We start from the raw sequence: 20,358 nt of genomic DNA, 5'->3' as shown, positions 1-20,358 counted from the left end.
TTGTCAAACGTAGGCTCGCTGTTGGACAGGCCACATGAAGGGCCGCTCTCCCCCAGCCCAACCAGGCCCGAGAGCCGCCACGACAGTACCACGCATCATCATTGTACATCTGCTGCCCTCTCAGGGCCCCTGCCTGCGAGGCAAGCTAACCTCGTGGGCCCGATCCCCTGCCGGCCCACGCGGCCAACCTGAACCGCCATCTTGGACACTTCACCACGAGGTCGCCTGGCCCCCGATCGACCCCGACCCTGGGCCTGGCCCGGCCTCAGACATCTCGGCACCACCATCCACCCAGGAGGTGAGCGGGCTACTTGGCAAGTCAATGGGAGAAAGAGGTGTCGATGGCTCCCCCCGCCAAGTGCCGCTCGCCCATCGCCTCCCCGGGCGCTGGCTCCACCCCCCTGCTGGGTGTCTGGAATCCCGCATCCCGGACCCCCGACCTCCAAGTGCGAGGGTCCGGACATCAAAGCACGCCAGCCCTATAACTGGGGCAGCTCCAGAGCAGGAAGGCAGTTGTATCTTGGAGTCGAGAGACGTAAAGAGGAACTCATCCTGAACGGACTACTGGCGCTGCCGTAGCTCTGTCCTGTGCACCATCATCCTGCCTGTTGGCGCTGCCACAGCCGTCGTAACCTTCATCCTTCATCGTCGTCCGGATCTGCTGGCGTGGCCGCGGACCGTTGTAACCGTCATCTTCATCGGGACCTGCAGGCTCCGCCGCGGACCGTCATCTTTCATCCGACCATCTCGGGACCTGCTTGGCTCCTCCACGGCCCGATCATCAAGAACGCCGAGCTCAAGGATTGAGAGCTATTTTTGGACTCACCGGTAACTAAAGACTGTCCCGCTACCCTTTTCCTCAACCAAAGACTAAGCTAGAGGGGACCCCTGAGTCCAGACCTCCTTGTACCATATCATCGTAACCTAAGAATTGCATATAAAGTCTCGTTAACCTTCAGTCTTGTGTGGTGTCCGTCTGTGGGGGGGAAGTTATTCATCTGTACAGTCGTTGGAGACGGCTCTCCCTGGAGACCTCTCCCCGTACCTCGGCCGACCCTCCCGGTCCGTCTAACATTGGTGGCCAGCGGCGCGATTCGAATCACCGCATAACGTACAGAAAATAGCTCACCCCACAACGAACCATAATGACAACTAAAGAAAGCGGATCAACCGAGAAGTTCCAAATGGAAAAACTAGAGGAGTACAGCCACCGTGAACTAAAGCAGTTCTGCATCGAACTAGGTATCGCTACCACCGGACTAAGCACCAAGGACGATTTTAAACATGCCCTACAATCTTGGGCAGAGACCGGGGATACCGAAGCCCCTGAGCAAACCACCACAGCCCCTGAAGGGCAAAGAACCGGTCTCCCGCAAGACGAGATCCAAGAAAGAGAAAAAATCCGACTACACGAGCTAGAAATGGCCCGACTCAAGATGGAAATAGAACTCAAGTTGGCCGAACAAAAAATCAACTTAGAGCACCTACGTCTCCGAGAAGAAAGAGAAGAGAAACAGAGACAAAGGGAGCTCGAGGAAAAGAAACTGGCGTACGAGCACGAACGGAACATAGCCGAGATCAACCTGCGCAAACAGAATAAAGAGTTAGGGGTGCCCGAGAGACCACACACCCCGGGGACCGCGGAGAAAAAAGTACACATCCCCAAGGATGTGGTCCGAGAATATTTCCGAGAGGACGACATCCAACAATGGTTTAAGGCCTATGAAATCGCTATGACTGCGCACCGGATCGATAGAACCGACTGGGGTGCCGGCCTATGGGGCAGATTCCTCAATGAAGGCCGCGATACCCTGTTACAGCTCCCAGACCACCAGATGACCTCCTACGACCATATGAAAGCGGCCCTCCTCACCCGCTATGGTCTCACGCCCGAGATGTACCGCCAGAGGTTCCGAGACTGCACACGCATCCCGGGTACAACTTGGGTGGACTATGTAACGTACTTTAGCAGAGCTTTCGAAGGCTGGATCAAAGGAAACAACGTCACGACATACGAGCAGCTGTTCAATCTGATGGTATGGGAGCATCTGTCCAACAATTGCTTCATCGAACTACGCCAACACCTCCTCGACAGCAAGTTGACCGATCCCCGGCAGCTCGCAGCCGAAGCTGACCGGTGGGAGATAACCAGAGTGGGCCGGAATGGGTCCTACGAGCAAAACAGGAACAACAATGGACACCACCGACCGAGAGGAGGGGGAGGGGGCCAAGGACGAGGGAGAGACAACACTCCGGCCGCCCCCGCTGCCAGCACCACCCCCCCGGCCAACCGGGGTAGCACCCCGGCGCGACCGGGGTACAGAGCCAATGTCACATGTCACCGATGCCAGCGAGTCGGCCACTATGCAAATGACCCAAGCTGCCCGCAGTATCAGAGTCCAAAACCCCGCCAAATGGCCGCCGCGGCACTAGGGGAAGAACAGATCCCCGAGGAACAAGAAACAGACCAGCAAGAGTATCAAGAGTGGGAGCCAGCCGCCATGACTCTCGCGTGCTTAGGGGGAAGAGACATGGTCCCGCGGGTCCCCCTACCCGCTAACACCCAGAAGTACAGCCAATGGGTAAGCATCAATGGACGACGGGCCGAAGCCCTTCGAGACACCGGGGCCAGTGTGACAGCCGTCCGCTGTCACCTGGTGACCCCAGAACAATATCTACCGAACATCCTCTGCCCTGTGCGATCAGCCGACAACTCGGAAAGTCTGTGTCGGATGGCCTGCGTCCCCTTTGAGTGGGGAGGGGTCTCCGGCATGCTGAAGGTGACGGTCCGAGACGACTCCCCCGTGGACTGCCTACTCGGAAATGACCTGGAGAGCTCCCCGTGGGCAGCCGTGGAGCGAAAAGAACACTTGGGGATGTTAGGCGTCCCGGACTGGGCGTGCGTCACCACCCGGTCCATGGCCGCCCGGGCCAACCCTCACCCAGAAGAACCAGAATGGCCGGCGCCGCCGCCTCCGGTCGCCCCAGCCGAGACCACCGACCATGACACCCCCCTCGAACCTGCTCAACCTTCCGACATCGCTAACCTTGACCAGTGGGCCCAAGAGGGGGGACCCACGCAAGAACAATTTCGCCGGGAGCAGAAGACCTGTCCCTCCCTAGAGGGACTCCGCCAACAAGCGCTCGCCCAAGGCGCAGGGGATACTTCCGGAACTCATTGGGTCTACTGGGACAATGATCTACTGTACAGCGAGCAAAGAATCGCCGAGCTGGGGGCCAACAGAGTACTAGCGGTACCCCTCCGTTTCAGAGACTTCCTGTTAAACTTGGCCCACGATGTCCCCCTGGCAGGGCACCTCGGACAAGATAAAACTTACAGCCGCCTAGTGACCCACTTCTTCTGGCCCAAAATGAGAAACGATGTGCACCAGCATTGCCGATCTTGCCCCACGTGCCAAGCCAGTGGGAAGAGCGGCCGCAAACTAAAGGCCCCCTTGCAACCCTTTCCAGTAGTCACGACCCCATTTGAGAGGGTCGGAATAGACATTGTGGGACCCCTAGACCCGCGTACAAAACAAGGCCATCGCTTTATTCTGGTGCTGGTGGACCACGCCACCCGCTACCCTGAGGCTATACCTCTCCGGACCGTGACAGCCCCAGTGGTCGGCCGGGCCCTGATGGGGATCTTCTCCCGTGTGGGGTTCCCCCGAGAAGTCGTCAGCGACAGAGGCACGAACTTTATTTCTAAATACATGAAATCACTCTGGCAACAGTGTGGGGTCACCTACCGATTCACGACCCCCTATCACCCCCAAGGGAACGGACTGGTTGAGCGGTTCAACCGCACACTAAAAGGGATGATCGGGGGATTGGAAGAGCCCCTCCGTCGCCAGTGGGATGTACTGCTGCCGTGCCTCCTCTTCGCCTACCGGGAGGTCCCACAAAAATCACTAGGCTTCAGCCCATTTGAACTGCTATACGGGCACCCAGTGCGGGGGCCGCTCAGCCTGATCAAAGAAGGCTGGGAGATGCCTCCGGCCAAGAACCCTCCAGACGTCTTCCGGTACCTCCTCACCCTCCGCAACCAGTCCCAGCGGTTCAGAGACCTAGCAAAAGCCAACCTAGAGGCCAGTCAAGAGGATATGAAAAAATGGTATGACCAGAACGCCTCATCCATTGAATTCGAGCCGGGGCAACAAGTATGGGTAATGTCCCCCACAGAACCTTGCGCTCTCCAAGACAAATGGACGGGGCCCTTCAAGGTGATCGAGCGCAAGGGCCCTGCCACCTATCTGATCGATATGGGGTCCTCCCGGAACCCACTCCGGGTCCTCCACACCAACAGGCTGAAACCTCACTTTGCACGAACCGAACTCAGCCTACTGATGGCCACAGACAACGGGGCTGAAGACGACTCCGAGCCTCTCCCTGACCTCCTGCGGACCCAGGAGCAAGACGGCTCCGTAGATGGGGTCCGCCTCTCGGAGACCCTCACCAGAGAACAACGCCAAGAGTGCCAAGCCCTCCTGTCACAGTTCGCCAGCCTGTTCTCCCTCACCCCAGGTGTCACGTCCTGGTGTGTGCACGATGTGGACACCGGAGATAGCCCTCCTATCCGCCACCGGGCCTACCGCGTACCTGATCGGGTACGGGCCTGCATCCAGGCGGAAGTGGCCAAGATGCTCACGCTCGGGGTCATCGAGCCCTCAGACAGTCCATGGGCCAGCCCGGTCGTGCTGGTCCCCAAAGCAGCCGCCCCCGGAACCACCCCAGAACTCCGGTTCTGTGTCGACTACCGGGGCCTGAATGAGGTCACCCGGACGGACGCACATCCCATCCCCCGGGCAGATGAACTGGTCGACCGAATGGGAGCTGCCCGCTACCTCAGCATCTTCGACCTGACAGCAGGTTATTGGCAGATCGGCCTCACACCCCGAGCACAGGAACGTTCTGCCTTCTCCACCCCCGATGGCCACTATCATTTTACGGTCATGCCTTTCGGCATGAAAAATGCACCAGCGACTTTCCAACGGCTCGTCAATAAGGTCCTGGCGGGGCTCGAAGGGTTCAGCGCCGCCTACCTAGACGACATCGCTGTGTACAGCCACCACTGGACCGAACACCTCCACCACCTCCGAGCAGTGCTGCAAGCCCTTCAACGAGCTGGCCTCACGATCAAGGCCAGCAAATGTCAAATTGGACAAGGGTCTGTGACCTACCTCGGGCACCAGGTGGGAAGCGGCCTAGTGGCCCCTCTACAGCTAAAAATTGCTGCCATCCAGGACTGGCAGCCCCCTATCACCCAAACCGAGGTACGAGCATTCCTGGGCCTCACAGGCTATTACCGAAGGTTTGTAAAAGACTATGGAACCATAGTGGGGCCTCTCACGGAACTCACGTCAAAGAATCAACCAAAGAAAGTGAACTGGACCCCAGAGTGTCAAACGGCATTCGAACAATTGAAGGCCGCCATGTGTTCCGCTCCTGTGCTCCAGGCCCCCGACTACAGCCGGGAGTTCCTCGTCCAGACGGACGCCTCCGACCAGGGCATTGGGGCGGTCCTGTCCCAAGTGAACACCGAAGGCCTTGATCAACCCGTGGCCTTCATCAGCCGGAGGCTCCTACCCCGGGAGCAACGCTGGAGCACCATAGAGAGAGAAGCATTCGCAGTGGTATGGGCCCTCAAAAAGCTCCGGCCCTACCTTTTTGGCACCCACTTCCGGGTGCAGACCGACCACCGACCCCTGCAGTGGCTGATGCATATGCGGGGGGAAAACCCAAAATTGCTGCGCTGGTCCATCTCCCTGCAAGGTATGGACTTCACAGTCGAACACCGGCCAGGACCAGACAACGCCAACGCAGACGGCCTGTCCCGGTTTTTCCGCCTCGACGACGAGAGTCCCCAGGAAGATGGGTAACTCTCCCCGCCTTCAGCTGGGGGGGACGCATGTTGGACAGGCCACATGAAGGGCCGCTCTCCCCCAGCCCAACCAGGCCCGAGAGCCGCCACGACAGTACCACGCATCATCATTGTACATCTGCTGCCCTCTCAGGGCCCCTGCCTGCGAGGCAAGCTAACCTCGTGGGCCCGATCCCCTGCCGGCCCACGCGGCCAACCTGAACCGCCATCTTGGACACTTCACCACGAGGTCGCCTGGCCCCCGATCGACCCCGACCCTGGGCCTGGCCCGGCCTCAGACATCTCGGCACCACCATCCACCCAGGAGGTGAGCGGGCTACTTGGCAAGTCAATGGGAGAAAGAGGTGTCGATGGCTCCCCCCGCCAAGTGCCGCTCGCCCATCGCCTCCCCGGGCGCTGGCTCCACCCCCCTGCTGGGTGTCTGGAATCCCGCATCCCGGACCCCCGACCTCCAAGTGCGAGGGTCCGGACATCAAAGCACGCCAGCCCTATAACTGGGGCAGCTCCAGAGCAGGAAGGCAGTTGTATCTTGGAGTCGAGAGACGTAAAGAGGAACTCATCCTGAACGGACTACTGGCGCTGCCGTAGCTCTGTCCTGTGCACCATCATCCTGCCTGTTGGCGCTGCCACAGCCGTCGTAACCTTCATCCTTCATCGTCGTCCGGATCTGCTGGCGTGGCCGCGGACCGTTGTAACCGTCATCTTCATCGGGACCTGCAGGCTCCGCCGCGGACCGTCATCTTTCATCCGACCATCTCGGGACCTGCTTGGCTCCTCCACGGCCCGATCATCAAGAACGCCGAGCTCAAGGATTGAGAGCTATTTTTGGACTCACCGGTAACTAAAGACTGTCCCGCTACCCTTTTCCTCAACCAAAGACTAAGCTAGAGGGGACCCCTGAGTCCAGACCTCCTTGTACCATATCATCGTAACCTAAGAATTGCATATAAAGTCTCGTTAACCTTCAGTCTTGTGTGGTGTCCGTCTGTGGGGGGGAAGTTATTCATCTGTACAGTCGTTGGAGACGGCTCTCCCTGGAGACCTCTCCCCGTACCTCGGCCGACCCTCCCGGTCCGTCTAACACTCGCTGAAGCTTGAGTGCTCACTGCCAATGGTAACAATACATTAGGTTTCAATGAAGGGTCTGTTGCCTTCTGGGTTGACAACAGTGATGTCATCAATAGAAATAGAAATGCAGCTGTATGTGAATTTGAGAGAAGAGTTACCTCATAGTACTTTTCAGACAATGTTGGGCTTTTTAGGCATGCTGGAATTATCTGCAGTGGAGGCAATAAGAGGACGTTTCTTTTTGCCCGATCCAGACGGTCCGTTTTTGCACCTTTTATTGACACACCAGAAGCCTTAGTGTATGCATGATTCAATGACACCGCTTTCTTGAGAATCCACAAAAAAGGTACCATGACACTCACCTAATCAACATACTGGATCTTCTTAAATTCCCTTTGCGTGTCTTGTACAGTTTTTGTCAAAATATTTTGACAGATCTTACACTCTTGTGGTTTATAATCTGGATGAAGGAAGCATATGCACTTACTGAGAGGCTCATCTGAATGAAAATGAGTTACTCCCTTCTAACTGCATTTCTTCAGAGTGGGTATTTTTTCATTAAGTCACATGCTTCAACCTTCCCCATCATCGAAATGGAGCCTGTGATCCAATCTTCTTTGCGCTGCTTGTATTAATATTGAATCTGCCCTTGGATGTCAATAAGGCAGATGAGAATGTCAGGAGCTTTATATTTTGCATCTAGCCTGGATTGCACAGCTGCCACAGTTGCTGGATTTTTCATAATTTTGAGACCTTATATGACAAGTTATAGGAATTGCTCTGTCATCCTGGGTGGCTCTTTGAAGTTATAGAAAAAGGAACACGTTTCTTGGCTTGATATGAGAAGGCCAAATCTTTTAGATGCCCTTTCTGTAAGGCTGTGGAAGTCACCTATATCATCAGGAAGAGGGGCGGTAATCGTCTTATTCTGGATTAGTTCAAGCAGAAAAAAGGGTAGAAGTTTCCCATCTTCATGGGCATCGTCTGTGTGTAAGTCATTGTCTGGCTGACTTGGTTGTAGAATATGTGACGCGGATGGTTAACTCTTTGGAGTAGGCGGTTGTGTTCTATGAAAAATAGACAGTGGTAGCGAAACTCAGCGAAGAGGCAGCAATGATGTCTTAGGGAAACATATGTAGCAGTTGGCCAAAGTTAGTTAAAGATCCCTTACTAGATTTAATGGGACCTGCATCATAGGTTGACCTGAAACCTGTGTGCCACTGTCAAAAGGTTCTGGACTGCAATGACATTGTTCTGGATGATCTTGAAAAGTTTGATACAGTGCTCTGGGTGCTGTGGTTTCCGGTTGAGTCTCATACAGGTATTGGGAATGGTCATCATAATAGTCATCAACAGGGTACTGATATTGTGAGAAGTTGGCCTGATATTCAGTGTTCACTATTCTAGTGATCACTATGTATCAGTCCAAACAAACCTTATGGTGATTGGTTGTAAGTCAACCGATAGACCAGCTATCCTAGTAGCATGGACAAGAGCAGTCTTCGGGCTAAACTCTAGAGGGCGTGTTAAGCCAGCTGTTATACCATCACATATACCCCTTGAACACCAGGTGAAAGGACACCACACAAGTGTTATGAAAATAAACAGTGTATTTATTTAGATCACAACAGCCCTGTACTCTTTATGAGGACAGGGTACTAAGCACACAACAAAACTCTTACAAAAATACTTTAAGCTGCACAATTTACACAAATGCCTGAGGGGCACGAAAAACCATATACTATGGAAGTGGAATGCGAAATTACTAGCAGGTAAGTACTGGACTAATAGGCTTTGGAATCGCTAGGACTACGTTACTGAACCTTCAGATTACTAGTAGGAGGCCTAGGGGACTCGGGTGCAGAGTGTGCACTCTCACGCGGGATGCGGGACAAAGTCTATGGGAGCTAGTAAAAGCAAAGTTAGTGTTCTCGGGCGAACCCGATAAGGTAGGTCGAAACGACAGTGACTCTGGACCCTTGGATAGTGAGGCTATGCTGGGGCACCGAAATGCCGAAGTTACCTAGCCCAGGGGCTGCGGCTGCATAGGTCTGTACAGACGTCGGGAATCCTCGTTGACGAACCAGGAGCCTGAAGAAAGAGTTGCTGGCAGGCGACCAGTGACGATTGTTCGAAGTGATCCAAGCCTGGATCGAAGATGGATGACACCTGAAAGCAGAGGGGACCAAGTTCTTAACCACTAGCCAGTGATCAGATGTCACCAGGAGGGCACCGGATGGTAGTCACCTCGACCAGGTGAGTGGGCGAAGCTGGGCTCTGCAGTCTCACGGACCAGGAGGCGTTGTCGGCGACCAGGATGGAGGTGCGAGCTGTCCCACGATGGTTGATGCTGTCGACGTCACTGGACCCAGGATTGGGGCAACAAGTCTTGGCAAATTCAAGCCCACGCGGTGGACCTAAAATGGCGTCTTGAGTGGACCAGGAGGGTCCGGGGTGCTCCTCTTTCGGAAGGGAGCAAGGGCGAGTCTGGAGCAACCAGACCAGCAGCGTTGTTGTCGTCGGGAAGGCCACAAGCCAGCGGGCTAGTAGCCAGACAACGCGGTGAGCAGCCAAAAAGCAGAAGGGCCCCACGCAGATCTCGTGGATGCTGGGGGGCTGGACTTCGGTGCTTGAGCTGCTCAGGGTCGGGGCTTCTCGGACCCCAAAGCACTCACCAGAGGATCCCTCGGCGGTCGTGCTGGATAGAAGTTGTGCAGTTCTGATGATGGCCGGTCCCTCGAGGTCTCGTCGCACCTACGGTTCTCAGCTTAGCTGTAGAGGTAGGTAGAGGTCAGAGGTGCCAGGGAAGCCGGGTCTCGTCGAGCTGGTCAGTCGGATTCCGGAGGAAGGACGTGCAGCAAACCGCAGAGTTCTTAGATGGTGCCTGCGGATGCAGGGTGACTACTCCTTAGTCACAAGGGAGAAATCTTGAGAAGAGTCGAGAGTTCCTTTCGTAGAAAGTAGTTTCAGGATTCAAAGATGATCTAATTTGGAAGGGTCCCCGCTCCTGCCTTTATCCTAAAGAAAGGGGTGGGTACGCGACTAGGTCCTGACCTAGGGGTGGGACCAGGAAGGGGGGTGGTTACACCCCTCTCCCATGCCGGACTTTCCCCAGGCCAGGGGCTGGTGTGCCCCTGGAACTGGTTCTAGCCGGCAGATGCGTAGTGAGCACCGGGGTGCCTCTTGCAGTCACCTTCCTGAAAAGCCCTGCCTACCCAGGATACACAAAACCCTGTCTGGGATGGTGCGAGCGCCGCCCCGACAGGAAACCCTTTGTCCAAGCTCCCCTCGCTGGAAGGACTCCCAGCTGCAGGGGGTCAGACTCGTGTCTGTGGTGGCAGCATCCATTTTGTGATGCTGAGGCTCGAGTTAACTTTAACCGGGGTTCACAGTTACATACATGTCGTGTCCCTCTAGAAGGGTGGAATGCTAACCCCGTTGCCAGAATTGGCGAGGGGTTAGTATTCCAATTCGTATGACACCTTACTCGACATGTTTTGATAAAGCGATACCAAAGATAGCATTTAACGGCGAGGATTATAATGCACTTAAGAGTATATGGTACGCGTAATCATGGAACAGCTATTAGGACTTGGTTCCGCAAGCTGCAAACGGGCTCAGCTCATGCCAGAGCACCATCTCACACGATTCCAAGCACTCTGCCCTCTGGATTGTCAAGGCCTGCCATAGGAGTGACTGATAGGAATCTGTGTGTCCATTTTAGGGTTAGATATAGGGATACTATATCTAAAGCAAAGGGTGATTACACCACCTTGCCCCAGCTGTCGTGCAGCCAGTTGTGTCAGATTTAGATGGCCAGCCAGGGGTGGCATAATACATGCTTCAGCCCCTGGTAGGCCCTGGGTACACCTATGCCCTGAGTTACAGGGTCTGATAAGGTGGCCCAGTACCAATTGGTAAATGCACCTAAGGTACACGTTGTAATTTAGTGAGAGAACAGCTAGGCTGTGGGTCTGATTAGCAGGCCCACAGCCAGAGAAAGTCGTAAACCAGTGAAACAAAAGCAAAAAATCTGGGTGATCATAGGATTGCAGACCCTACTCTCCTACAGATATTTTACTTTGTGTTGGGTAGGGCTAGAAACTGCCCCAAAAGCAAGTTCCTCCTCTTCTTCTTCAGAGTCAAACAGGTCTTGTGGTGACTTTTGTGAAACCTTGCCTTATTTTGTTCAGTCTTTAGGAGAATTTTAAGTTCTTTATTTTGTTGTGGAGGCCACAGCCAACAGTCACCAACACGGGCACAATTAACAGTGGCATCATCATTGGTGTTGTCAGCGACTTCATTTTCGATGGTGGTAAAAGTGTTGCTGATTCCTTTGAAAATTACTTTGATGAAGGTGAAATTGTTGATGGTATTGATGATATTGCAAGCGCCATTGACAGGGCAGTAGAAGTCACTCTTGTGGACAAAGATGCAGCAGGCACCTATGTAGTGGATGGCATTAGCACTGTATTTTCACTTATTTGGTTGACAATGACTGTCGATGATGCATATGACGGTATAATTGATGGGTTTGATGACGACTGTCTCGTCCTCGAAGTTTCTGGTAAAAACCGGAGGAGTTTTTTTTTTTAGCAGTTCAGACACTGGCTTATGTCTGGTTTTACTTCTGTGAATACGTTCCTCAAAAAACAGCCGTTGGCCTCTTGACCTCCTCAGAACCTTATGAGGAGGTTTTTAAGAGGTGGATGGTTTGTATTTTAAAACTCCATGGTGTCTTTCCTCAGAATGCACTCTTTTTAGACGTTTTTAGGTCATTAGAATCTTCTTCAGAAGGTGGCACTTCCTTAGATCTGATCTTATATAGCCAAATTAAAATACTTCCTTCTCTATCCTTGAAGGTTTTAGTTGAGAAGGTGTGGCATACTCTGCATTCTTTAGGCTTTATGATTAGGATACATGCAGTAAATAGAACCTTTATAAGAGTCTTCATTATGTAGCCTGTTCTTACAACAAGTCTCACAGGGTTTAAAGAGACCCCCCCCCCCTTTTTTATAGAAGTGACAGACATTAACTGTCATTGTGTATTAACCTTCGAGAATACCAAAGGTTTGGACTGAGAGAAAAAGATCTGTGAGGAAAAGAGAAAAGTAGCACAGATTACACCCTTAACACACAATGTGAGGTAGAAATCTAAAGAAGGATGGTCTCTCAGGGTGTGCTCATAAGTCAGATTATCTCCGATTGTTTGAGGTTTGGTTCTTTGTAAGCAATGTGACAAAGCTACTATACATTGTGTTTAAGATTTAGAGGCACATTCACATGGTACCGCTGCGGAGACATTACAGTGAGACTCCCAGCTCGACTATGGGGATGAATCAAGCATGTGATTCTATAAAAGACCCAATTCTGGAAAATGTTTACATATGTTCAGAAGTACACCATATGTAATGGTGAGAAAAATGCATTAAGATCACATAAGAGGACTCAGACACCTTAAAAAGAAAGAACTTTGCCAAACAAAGCCAAATATCAAAAGCTGTGAAGTGGGCCAATGTAATGTCTGGCACCTACAAAGTATGAATTTCTATCAGACTGAACAGTTTAAAAACACAAACACATACTCTAAATGCTGTAAAATGAAATAAAAGATGCAACAACAACATGCCGTCAAAGGGCCCTACTGAGAAAATTACCCTTAGTAAAAATGTAACTGTTTAAATCAAATGAGATTTGTCAGTGAAAAGTGGTAAGTATTTTATTGTTGAATGAATACTGAAAATAAATGAAAGATGAGAAGTTTAAATCTACCAAAATTATATTGGGCCTTATTGAAGGCAAACACCAGTGAAAAGTCGGGAGTTACTTTGTTTGAGCACTACCAAAATCTGAGTTTTTGTTTAGAAAAGAAGTGTAACACCATACTCACAACTTAATGTTTATTATAAAAAGAAATTTGAAAGTCAATTAACAATTTGTGCAAATACAAATAACACAACATGACCTGCACAATGCTATGTAAAAAGAAGAAAATTCATATAATTATACTCTAAGACATTTGCGCTTATGTACTGATGCATTAAGAAAACACATGCAGTTTGCACATATTGACAACTTTATCCGACAGCACCCAATTTGGCAAATCATATTCGGACGCAACCTGTAGGAATGCATACTCTTTTGAACAGACGTATGCACTCCGTCATTATAAACAGCCTGAATAGTTACACTCTTCACAACTTTCAAATAAGAGCACAGTCAGCAGAACAGGGCATTGAGTTGGCTCAAGCTAGCAAGTGTGCTTTCACTCTACAGACATAAGAAAGGAACAACATAATATACCACATCAAGAAGGACCACATAGCGAACAGTACCTGCTGATTGGGCTGATGTATCAAACAAGAGATCCACCAGGTCGTTGCCCGACTTACTGCCACTGGAGACACCGGAGGCCTGAGAAGAAACCAATCAATGTGATCAAAAAAATACAATTTCTCTCAGACAAGTTTTGCCAGGTAATTAGAAAATAAATGTGCAGCTGTTTAGCAGTCAGAGAAGCTAATTTACCTCTGCATGAGACATCATCCTTAAGCATTAATGTGTTTCTGCCTTTATAATTAAGTTTATTTCCTCTAAATTCCCTTTCCATGGGAAAACCGGTATACCTAGAAACCAGAAGGTTCTGAAAGGACACTGTAATTTGTAGTAATTGGAGGCTTGAAGTGCCCTGAAGCAGATATGGTCCCTATATTTGCACTGCATCTCCAAGTCAGCCCCTTGAAAAGTACAGTAATTCTACTCTGAGTCAGGAAAGCACACTTGTATCATAACCTGGACCAATGAAATTGCTTCTGTAGGGATTAAATTATGTGGCAATGTTAGCTAAATAACAGGGTAACAGAAAAGCGAATGATGCTGTTTCTTTGCACGTTACATCACAGTACATTTTACATTTATTAGAGGAGTGACTTGGTAGAAGGTCCTTTAGGAATCAAGTCCAAGGACTTAAAGAGCTATGCAATGTTTGCATTTTTTCCTGAAGTATGAGAGGTCTGAAGGAATAACTGCAGGTTCAAGAACAGCGCCTACAATGTGAAGATAATTTTATTTATTTATTTATTTATTTATTTTAAACATTTCTAAAGCGCAACAAATACCCGTGGGTGTCTCGGCGCTGCGACTTAAGCTGGCAATCTCATTTAATCATGCAGTCTACCTTGTGAAGAGAGGTATTGGACAGTTATTGGTCAAATAGCCATGTTTTTACAAGTTTTCTAAATTGGATTAGTGAAGGTGCCGATTTTAATTCCATTTGCTTTACTACCGAATTGCAGACAAAAGCTCATCACCCAGTCTATTACATGGGAACATTAATATTATCTGGGCCATCTCGTCGCCTGTTTAAATGCATGATTCACCAATTAATAGGTCAAAGTGATCTGCAAAGTGGCTGGTGTGAGACTACACTGATTAAAAACAAATTTAATAATGTTTAATACATTTGACCTACCAACTGCAGCGAAATTAAATGTTTTCTTGTCTGTAGTATTAGTTTTGAGCGTTATGAATTTTTGGGGATTGATAAATTGTGTATTATTCTGCCATTCACAGGTTGGATAAGGAATTTAAATGTAAAACATTTTTTTACCATGGGTGTCGCTAGCCACAATTTAGTGGCATACCTGTCCCCTAGTGATGTGTGCCTTCAGAAGCTTCTGTGAGTGGTTGCCATCTTCAGATTCTCTTTTGTTTCTCCTTTGGTGACTTTTTGTCTACTTTATCAGGTTTCTGCGTGCTGTGTGAAAGACATCTAATTTCTAGGTTGAGAGAGTGGAACTCTGAGCTGCAACACTACTCCTACAGGTAATATAACTATTCCACTTTGCTGAATTAAACTTTTCTGGATTCAGATGTTGTGCACTGATTTTAAAGTGGTATCCATTTCCACATGAAGGCTGGGTCAATGAGTTTGTGGTTGCAAACAGATGCTTTAATACTTTTCGTCCCACCTGCTCTTCTATGTAAACTTGAATGTCCATGCAATATGGTTGTGTGAAGGTGAGCATCGACAATCAAGTAGGTGCCCTACCTAAGTTAAGAGGAAACGTTCAGTAAAATGGTGAGGGTTGCTCCTTTTTATGTCCTAGAGTGGGTTCTAGGTTTCTCTTCTAGCGGTATCCCTGCATCAGTGTAGGATGTCAGTACTACCTGTACGGTCCACTGTGCAATGGTCGGCTTGCTCACTAGGGAGTCCTGGTTTGCAGGTGCAAACGACAAAGAACTGGCTTACTTTTCTTTAGTTTGTTCTAGGAAGTACATGATTGCCCTACCAACACCACCAGTGGTGTCCTTGCACCAAGACCCATGGGATCCTCTTTGTTTCGACTTCTCTTCGCTCATCAAGTGTATTGGTGTTGAGAGTGTCTTAGGGTTCTTTGAGCCCAAAGGCTTCAGCTTGGAACATCTATGTTTCTGAACTGTTACAAAGGTACACCTCTTGTGTTCTCCTTCTCTCAACTCCTTCTGCAGGACCCCTTCCTTTATAAGACAATACATTAAGACAGTGGACCCCTCTCAATGAGTCACCTCGGTTTCCTCTGTGTTTTCTATAGCGCTGAACAGAACAAGGTCCCTGAAGGAGACTTGATGCTAGTGCTGTGTCTAAATTGTGGTGCAGTGCTTCCACTTCAGCTTTGCCTTGGTCTAGAGTGTTTCAGCTGGAACTTGGTCAACATCTCATAGCGCTCAGTGCAGTGATCTCTGGATGTCGTTTTGTGCAAACCTAAGGTGGCAAGCAGAACCTAAGGGGAGTATTCTCCATTTCCCTCGCCAATTCCAGCCCCCCGGAATGCACATTCTTCAACCCCGAAATTGGCTGCCTGCACGGCGCATTTAAAGCGTTTTTCTACTTCTTTCGGCTGCTTTGCTCGATGCACTGTCGACAATTTTTGGAACTTTCTTCGATGATCTGGGAGCTCCTACTTCTGCTTGCTGAACCTGGAGAGGACTATGTGACCACACACAAAAGCTTCCGGGCACATGTCTGAGATCTCAAAGGGACAGGCATGCCATCAAATGGTGGTCAATGACGCCCATGCTCTGATTTTAGTCAGACTTTGCCTTATTAACTTTTGTACAGCTGTGTGATAGTCCTGGTCTTTGTTGATTTCCACCATAGAAAAACAACTTACCTGTATAGGTTAATTCAACATTTGTTTATTCATACTCATAGCAGCTAAGATATTCCCCAAGGTCAAAGCAAAATCGAGTCATTTAAAAATTGATTACAAAACAGAAAAGTACACACTTAAAGAATATTTAGACAAGCCCCCTTAAGGGCATCAGCCCTTCAGCACTAAATACACCTTGCAACATCCTACTTAAGTCACTTTTGATAACAAAAAAGTTGCTGATAAATATGATGATAGACAACTGCTAAAGGAAGGCGACTTCCCTTCATCATGATGAAATCTACATCACAATTACAACAGAAAATAATATGTTCTCCATTAATGAGAACAGGAGAAACAAAAAAACTAACTACAATTTAGAGTACTTCAGTGTGTGTCCTGTCCTGCACTACAGCTTAGAAAAAATACACACTGAATTCCGGGTGGTAGTACTACACATTTCTGAAATGGAGGTACTGTATTCCAAACACACTGTTTAGAACTTAGGCTTGCTTTTTGGGAGTTCTTACTCCCCAAGGTATTTTGTTTCTGTGAATATGGGGGGAAATCATAAGGTGTCTTATAGATGTTTGCATGTACTGATGGTAATGAGAAGACCCTCAACCACACACTGTTCAACACCTACATGACCCCCCCCCCCCGTGAGAAAGTGACTCTATATAATATACTAGACCAAAGTAAGGTACAGTGTGTATAGAGACCACCAACCCCAGAGGTATAACAGAGGTTAAAGTCAGGGCTGACCTTACTCTCAAAAGTGGTAGCTTGGTCGAGCAGTAAGGCAGTACCAGAGGACAGTGTAAAGCATTTGTTGTACACATTCAGTCAGCAAAATGTTTCACACACTCAAGGACTGAACTCCAGGCCAATTGTTTTTATATCAAAAGATATAGTTGTTTTATTATTAGAACCAACAGGCATAAAAAATATACTTTTCTCAGTGATGAGTGATCTCAGGTTATTGCTTTGCAGAAAGGCAATGACTTTGTAAACACAATAGGTACAGGGGTTGCAATAGCCAACACAATTCTAAACACAATTTAGCATTGAGCTCAATGGGTTTTTCTACACAATTACAGTTGATTACTTTGTAGATTACTTTTGTAAGTCCAGGACTGGATCCTAGATTCAGTCCTGGGGTCTAAGCTGGAAACAGTTTTGTAAAAACGTTTTGGTTATTGCAAGGATTTTTAAGGAACAAAAAGGTATTTTAAAAGTTCACACTTTGAAACGTCAGTGGAAATCTGGCAATGTTATCCAACAGGAGAAAATTCAGGTTACAGGTAAAGTAGGTTCTCGTTACTTTCGTAATCCAGTACTGGGCTCCTAGGTCCAGCACTGAGATCTCTACTTAAGACAGGTAAGTATTTACGTTTCAGTAGTTAGTACGATTTTTAAAGAATATTTCAAGTTTTCAAAAGTAGACACTTTGAAGAAATTTCACAGAAAAGCAGACAATGGATTTCTATGGAGAAAATTCAGGTTACTAGTAGAACCGGTTAGGATTACTTTTACAGTTCAGTAAATGCTTACAAGATACAGTACTGTCTTCCCTCCTGATCACAGGTTTGTACTTGGGAATTCGGGATTCGGCTGATTTTATGGGAATATTTTAAGTTTTCAAAACTTCACACTTGGAAGATTTTTCGAGTCAAACCAGTCAATGTTATCCAATGGCAGGTAAGTGAGTTACCGGTTTCCAGGTGAGTACCAGACTGGTGAAGCTAAGGTTCTGGGCATAGACTCAGGGGTCCCCCAGGGTCAGGTAAGTACAGTTGGTTCACCCTCAGCGGCACAGGGGCAGCAGGGTGCAGAGGTAGTTAGGCCCAATGTTAACCAATGAGGGGAAGGGCCTTCAGTTGGGGGCTGCTGGCTAGCAGGCCACACAACTGTGGGAGCTGGGCTCCTTGTCACTTGCTCAGGGCAAATGGGGAAGTAGGATATGGCAAGGTTGCACTGCCAGAGGCACTCGGGCGGCTGGGTGAAGGGTGCTTTTGAGCCATCGGGCGCTCAATGTTATTCAATGGGAAAGGTCAAAAGGTAACAAAGGCTGCAGACTCTGGGACGATGATTCTTCAGGTGCGACCACCACTTCGAGAGGTAAGTTGGGATCCTGGAGAAGAGGTAGGTACCCCAAAGGAAGGCACAGGAAGCCGCAGGGCGCCGGGGTTTCTTTTGGTGTCGGGAAATCTTACCATCAGCTGGTCTCGGTTGGAGGGGTCCCTGGTCCTGAGATGCAGGCGGCGTCTGGTTCATCGAGGAGGGTCTTTGGGCACTGGACTTCGGGTCCAAGTCGCCGGGGGGACGTCCTTGTGGTCTTGGATCACTCGGGCATGTGCCAGGCTCGGCGGGTGCAGAGTGGGTAGGTCTTGAGCTTCCTGGCTGGAACCAGGGGGTTGGTTGTTGAAGCATAGCCTCTGCTTATGGGAGTCCCAGTCTTTAAGAGGGTCAAGGCAGGCAGGTCCTCCGGGGTCCCAAGGTCGCTGTCCGCAGGAGTCGCCGGGATTACGCAGGAGCAGGTTCCAGGATCAACAGGCCGTAAGGGCTGAGGCCAAGTCAGTTGGTGCCGTCCTGTTGTGAGCAGCTGCACAGCGGGTCTTCTTCTTGATCTTCTTTCTTCTATTTCTTATCGGGATCGGAGGAAGGAATGTTCAGGGTGCCGCTAAATACTAAGTTTGGGGGGGTTACAGGTAGGGCAAGGGCAGGGACCAATAGGTCCCTGTCCTGGGGTATGTATACCCCCTAGCCCGCTCCCCTCCTTTGGGAGGGGGGCAGGAACCTAGCTGTGATTGGGCAGAGCTCCCCATCTTCAAGATGACCGGAGCCCGGGGACGTGCTTCACCTCACCTCTCCGACCTGAGGGGTGGGGTTGGAAAAAGGCTGACCCCACCCCCGTTCCTGACGTAGGGTTTCCCGCCAGTCTTCCCGCCAGAGTAGGGGTTAGAACTGGTGGGGGCCAGTTGCTGAGTACAGCAAGTGGCCTGGAGAAGCTCACAAAGGCGGCATGCCTTTGAAGCTCCCCCTGCCCATCCTGGAGGAGGAGACCTAGCACCTCGCCCAGGATGTGCATTGTTGCAGGCCCAGGACAGCGAGGGGCTCTTCACCCAGGGGTCCAGCAACATGTCTGCAGTGTGGCAGCCTGGGCAGCCACTCAGTCCAGACGTGGATTGTAGGTTAGGTTTCAGGGGGCATCTCTAAGATGTCCTCTGGGGTGCATTTTACATTAAATCCCACACTGGCATCAGTGTGGGTTTAATGTGCTGAGAAGTTTGATACCAAACTTGTCAGTCTTCAGTGTAGCCATTATGGTGCTGTGGAGATCGTAATGACGACCTCCCAGCACCATATACGCTTATCGGCATCACTGCACTTACAGTGCCCAAGAATGGCCCTGGGTACTGTAGGGGCACAGGGCTCATGCACCTGTGTCCACACCACTGGCATAGGGCACCCAGCTAGAGGGGTGACTGATGTATGCCAGGGCAGTGGGTTTGTGGGCATGGCATACTGGGATGTCTGCCATGTTGACTCTTGTTTAGTTCTGTACCTAGACACTCAGCCTACAAAGACAGTGTGTGGGTGTCAGGTTACATGGCTTCCAAGGGTGGCACAATAAGTGCTGCAGCCCTTAGGGGTCTTCTCTGGTCACCATGCCCTGGGTACCTAGGGTACCATTTACTAGGGGCTGACAGGGGGCCGGAGATGCCAATTGGGTTTTAGTTTCAACACAGTTTTAGGGAAGGAACACAGGCCCTGGGTACTTGGTTGGCAGGGGCCTAGGCACACTCGGTCAAAGCACATCAGCAGTTCAGAAAAAAGTGGGGGCATACCAATGCAAGAAAGATGGTACTTTCTCACCCCCCCCCCCCCCAACCTCTAACGAAAGGTGATGAGACTAACCTTGCCTTAGGGAGTCTTCATTGTCTAAGTGGAAGAACCTAGAAAGTCCATCTGCATTGGCATGGGCATTCCCTGGTCGGCGTTCCACTTCAAAGTCCATTCCCTATAGGGAAATGGACCATCTCAGTAGTTTTGGATATTCCCCTTTCATCTGCATTAGCCATCTGAGAGGTCTGTGGTCAGTTTGAACCAGGAAGTGAGTTCCAAACAAGTAAGGTCTCAACTTTTTCAGGGACCAAACCACAGCAAATGCCTCCCTCTCAATGGCACTCCAATGCTGCTCTCTGGGGAGTAACCTCCTGCATATAAAAGCAACAGGTTGGTCTTGGCCTTTCTCATTGATCTGGGATAGGACCG

The 20,358-nt window shown here is 49.9% G+C and overlaps 1 protein-coding gene across 1 annotated transcript in view; it reads right to left on the bottom strand.

Annotated features, from left to right (window-relative positions):
* CLINT1 (clathrin interactor 1) overlaps window positions 1-20,358 on the bottom strand; it is a 656,796-nt gene that overhangs the window by 256,638 nt on the left and 379,800 nt on the right. Inside the window, exon 8 of the mRNA XM_086931221.1 lies at window positions 13,285-13,363. Within this exon, the coding sequence (XP_086787347.1) occupies window positions 13,285-13,363 (79 nt within the window). The remainder of the gene's footprint in view (window positions 1-13,284; window positions 13,364-20,358) is intronic.

This window comes from Lissotriton vulgaris, chromosome 7 (assembly GCF_964263255.1).
Source record: "Lissotriton vulgaris chromosome 7, aLisVul1.2, whole genome shotgun sequence".
In the NCBI taxonomy this organism is placed as follows: Eukaryota; Metazoa; Chordata; class Amphibia; order Caudata; family Salamandridae; genus Lissotriton; species Lissotriton vulgaris.
This window is presented reverse-complemented; position numbering and strand designations above follow the sequence as displayed.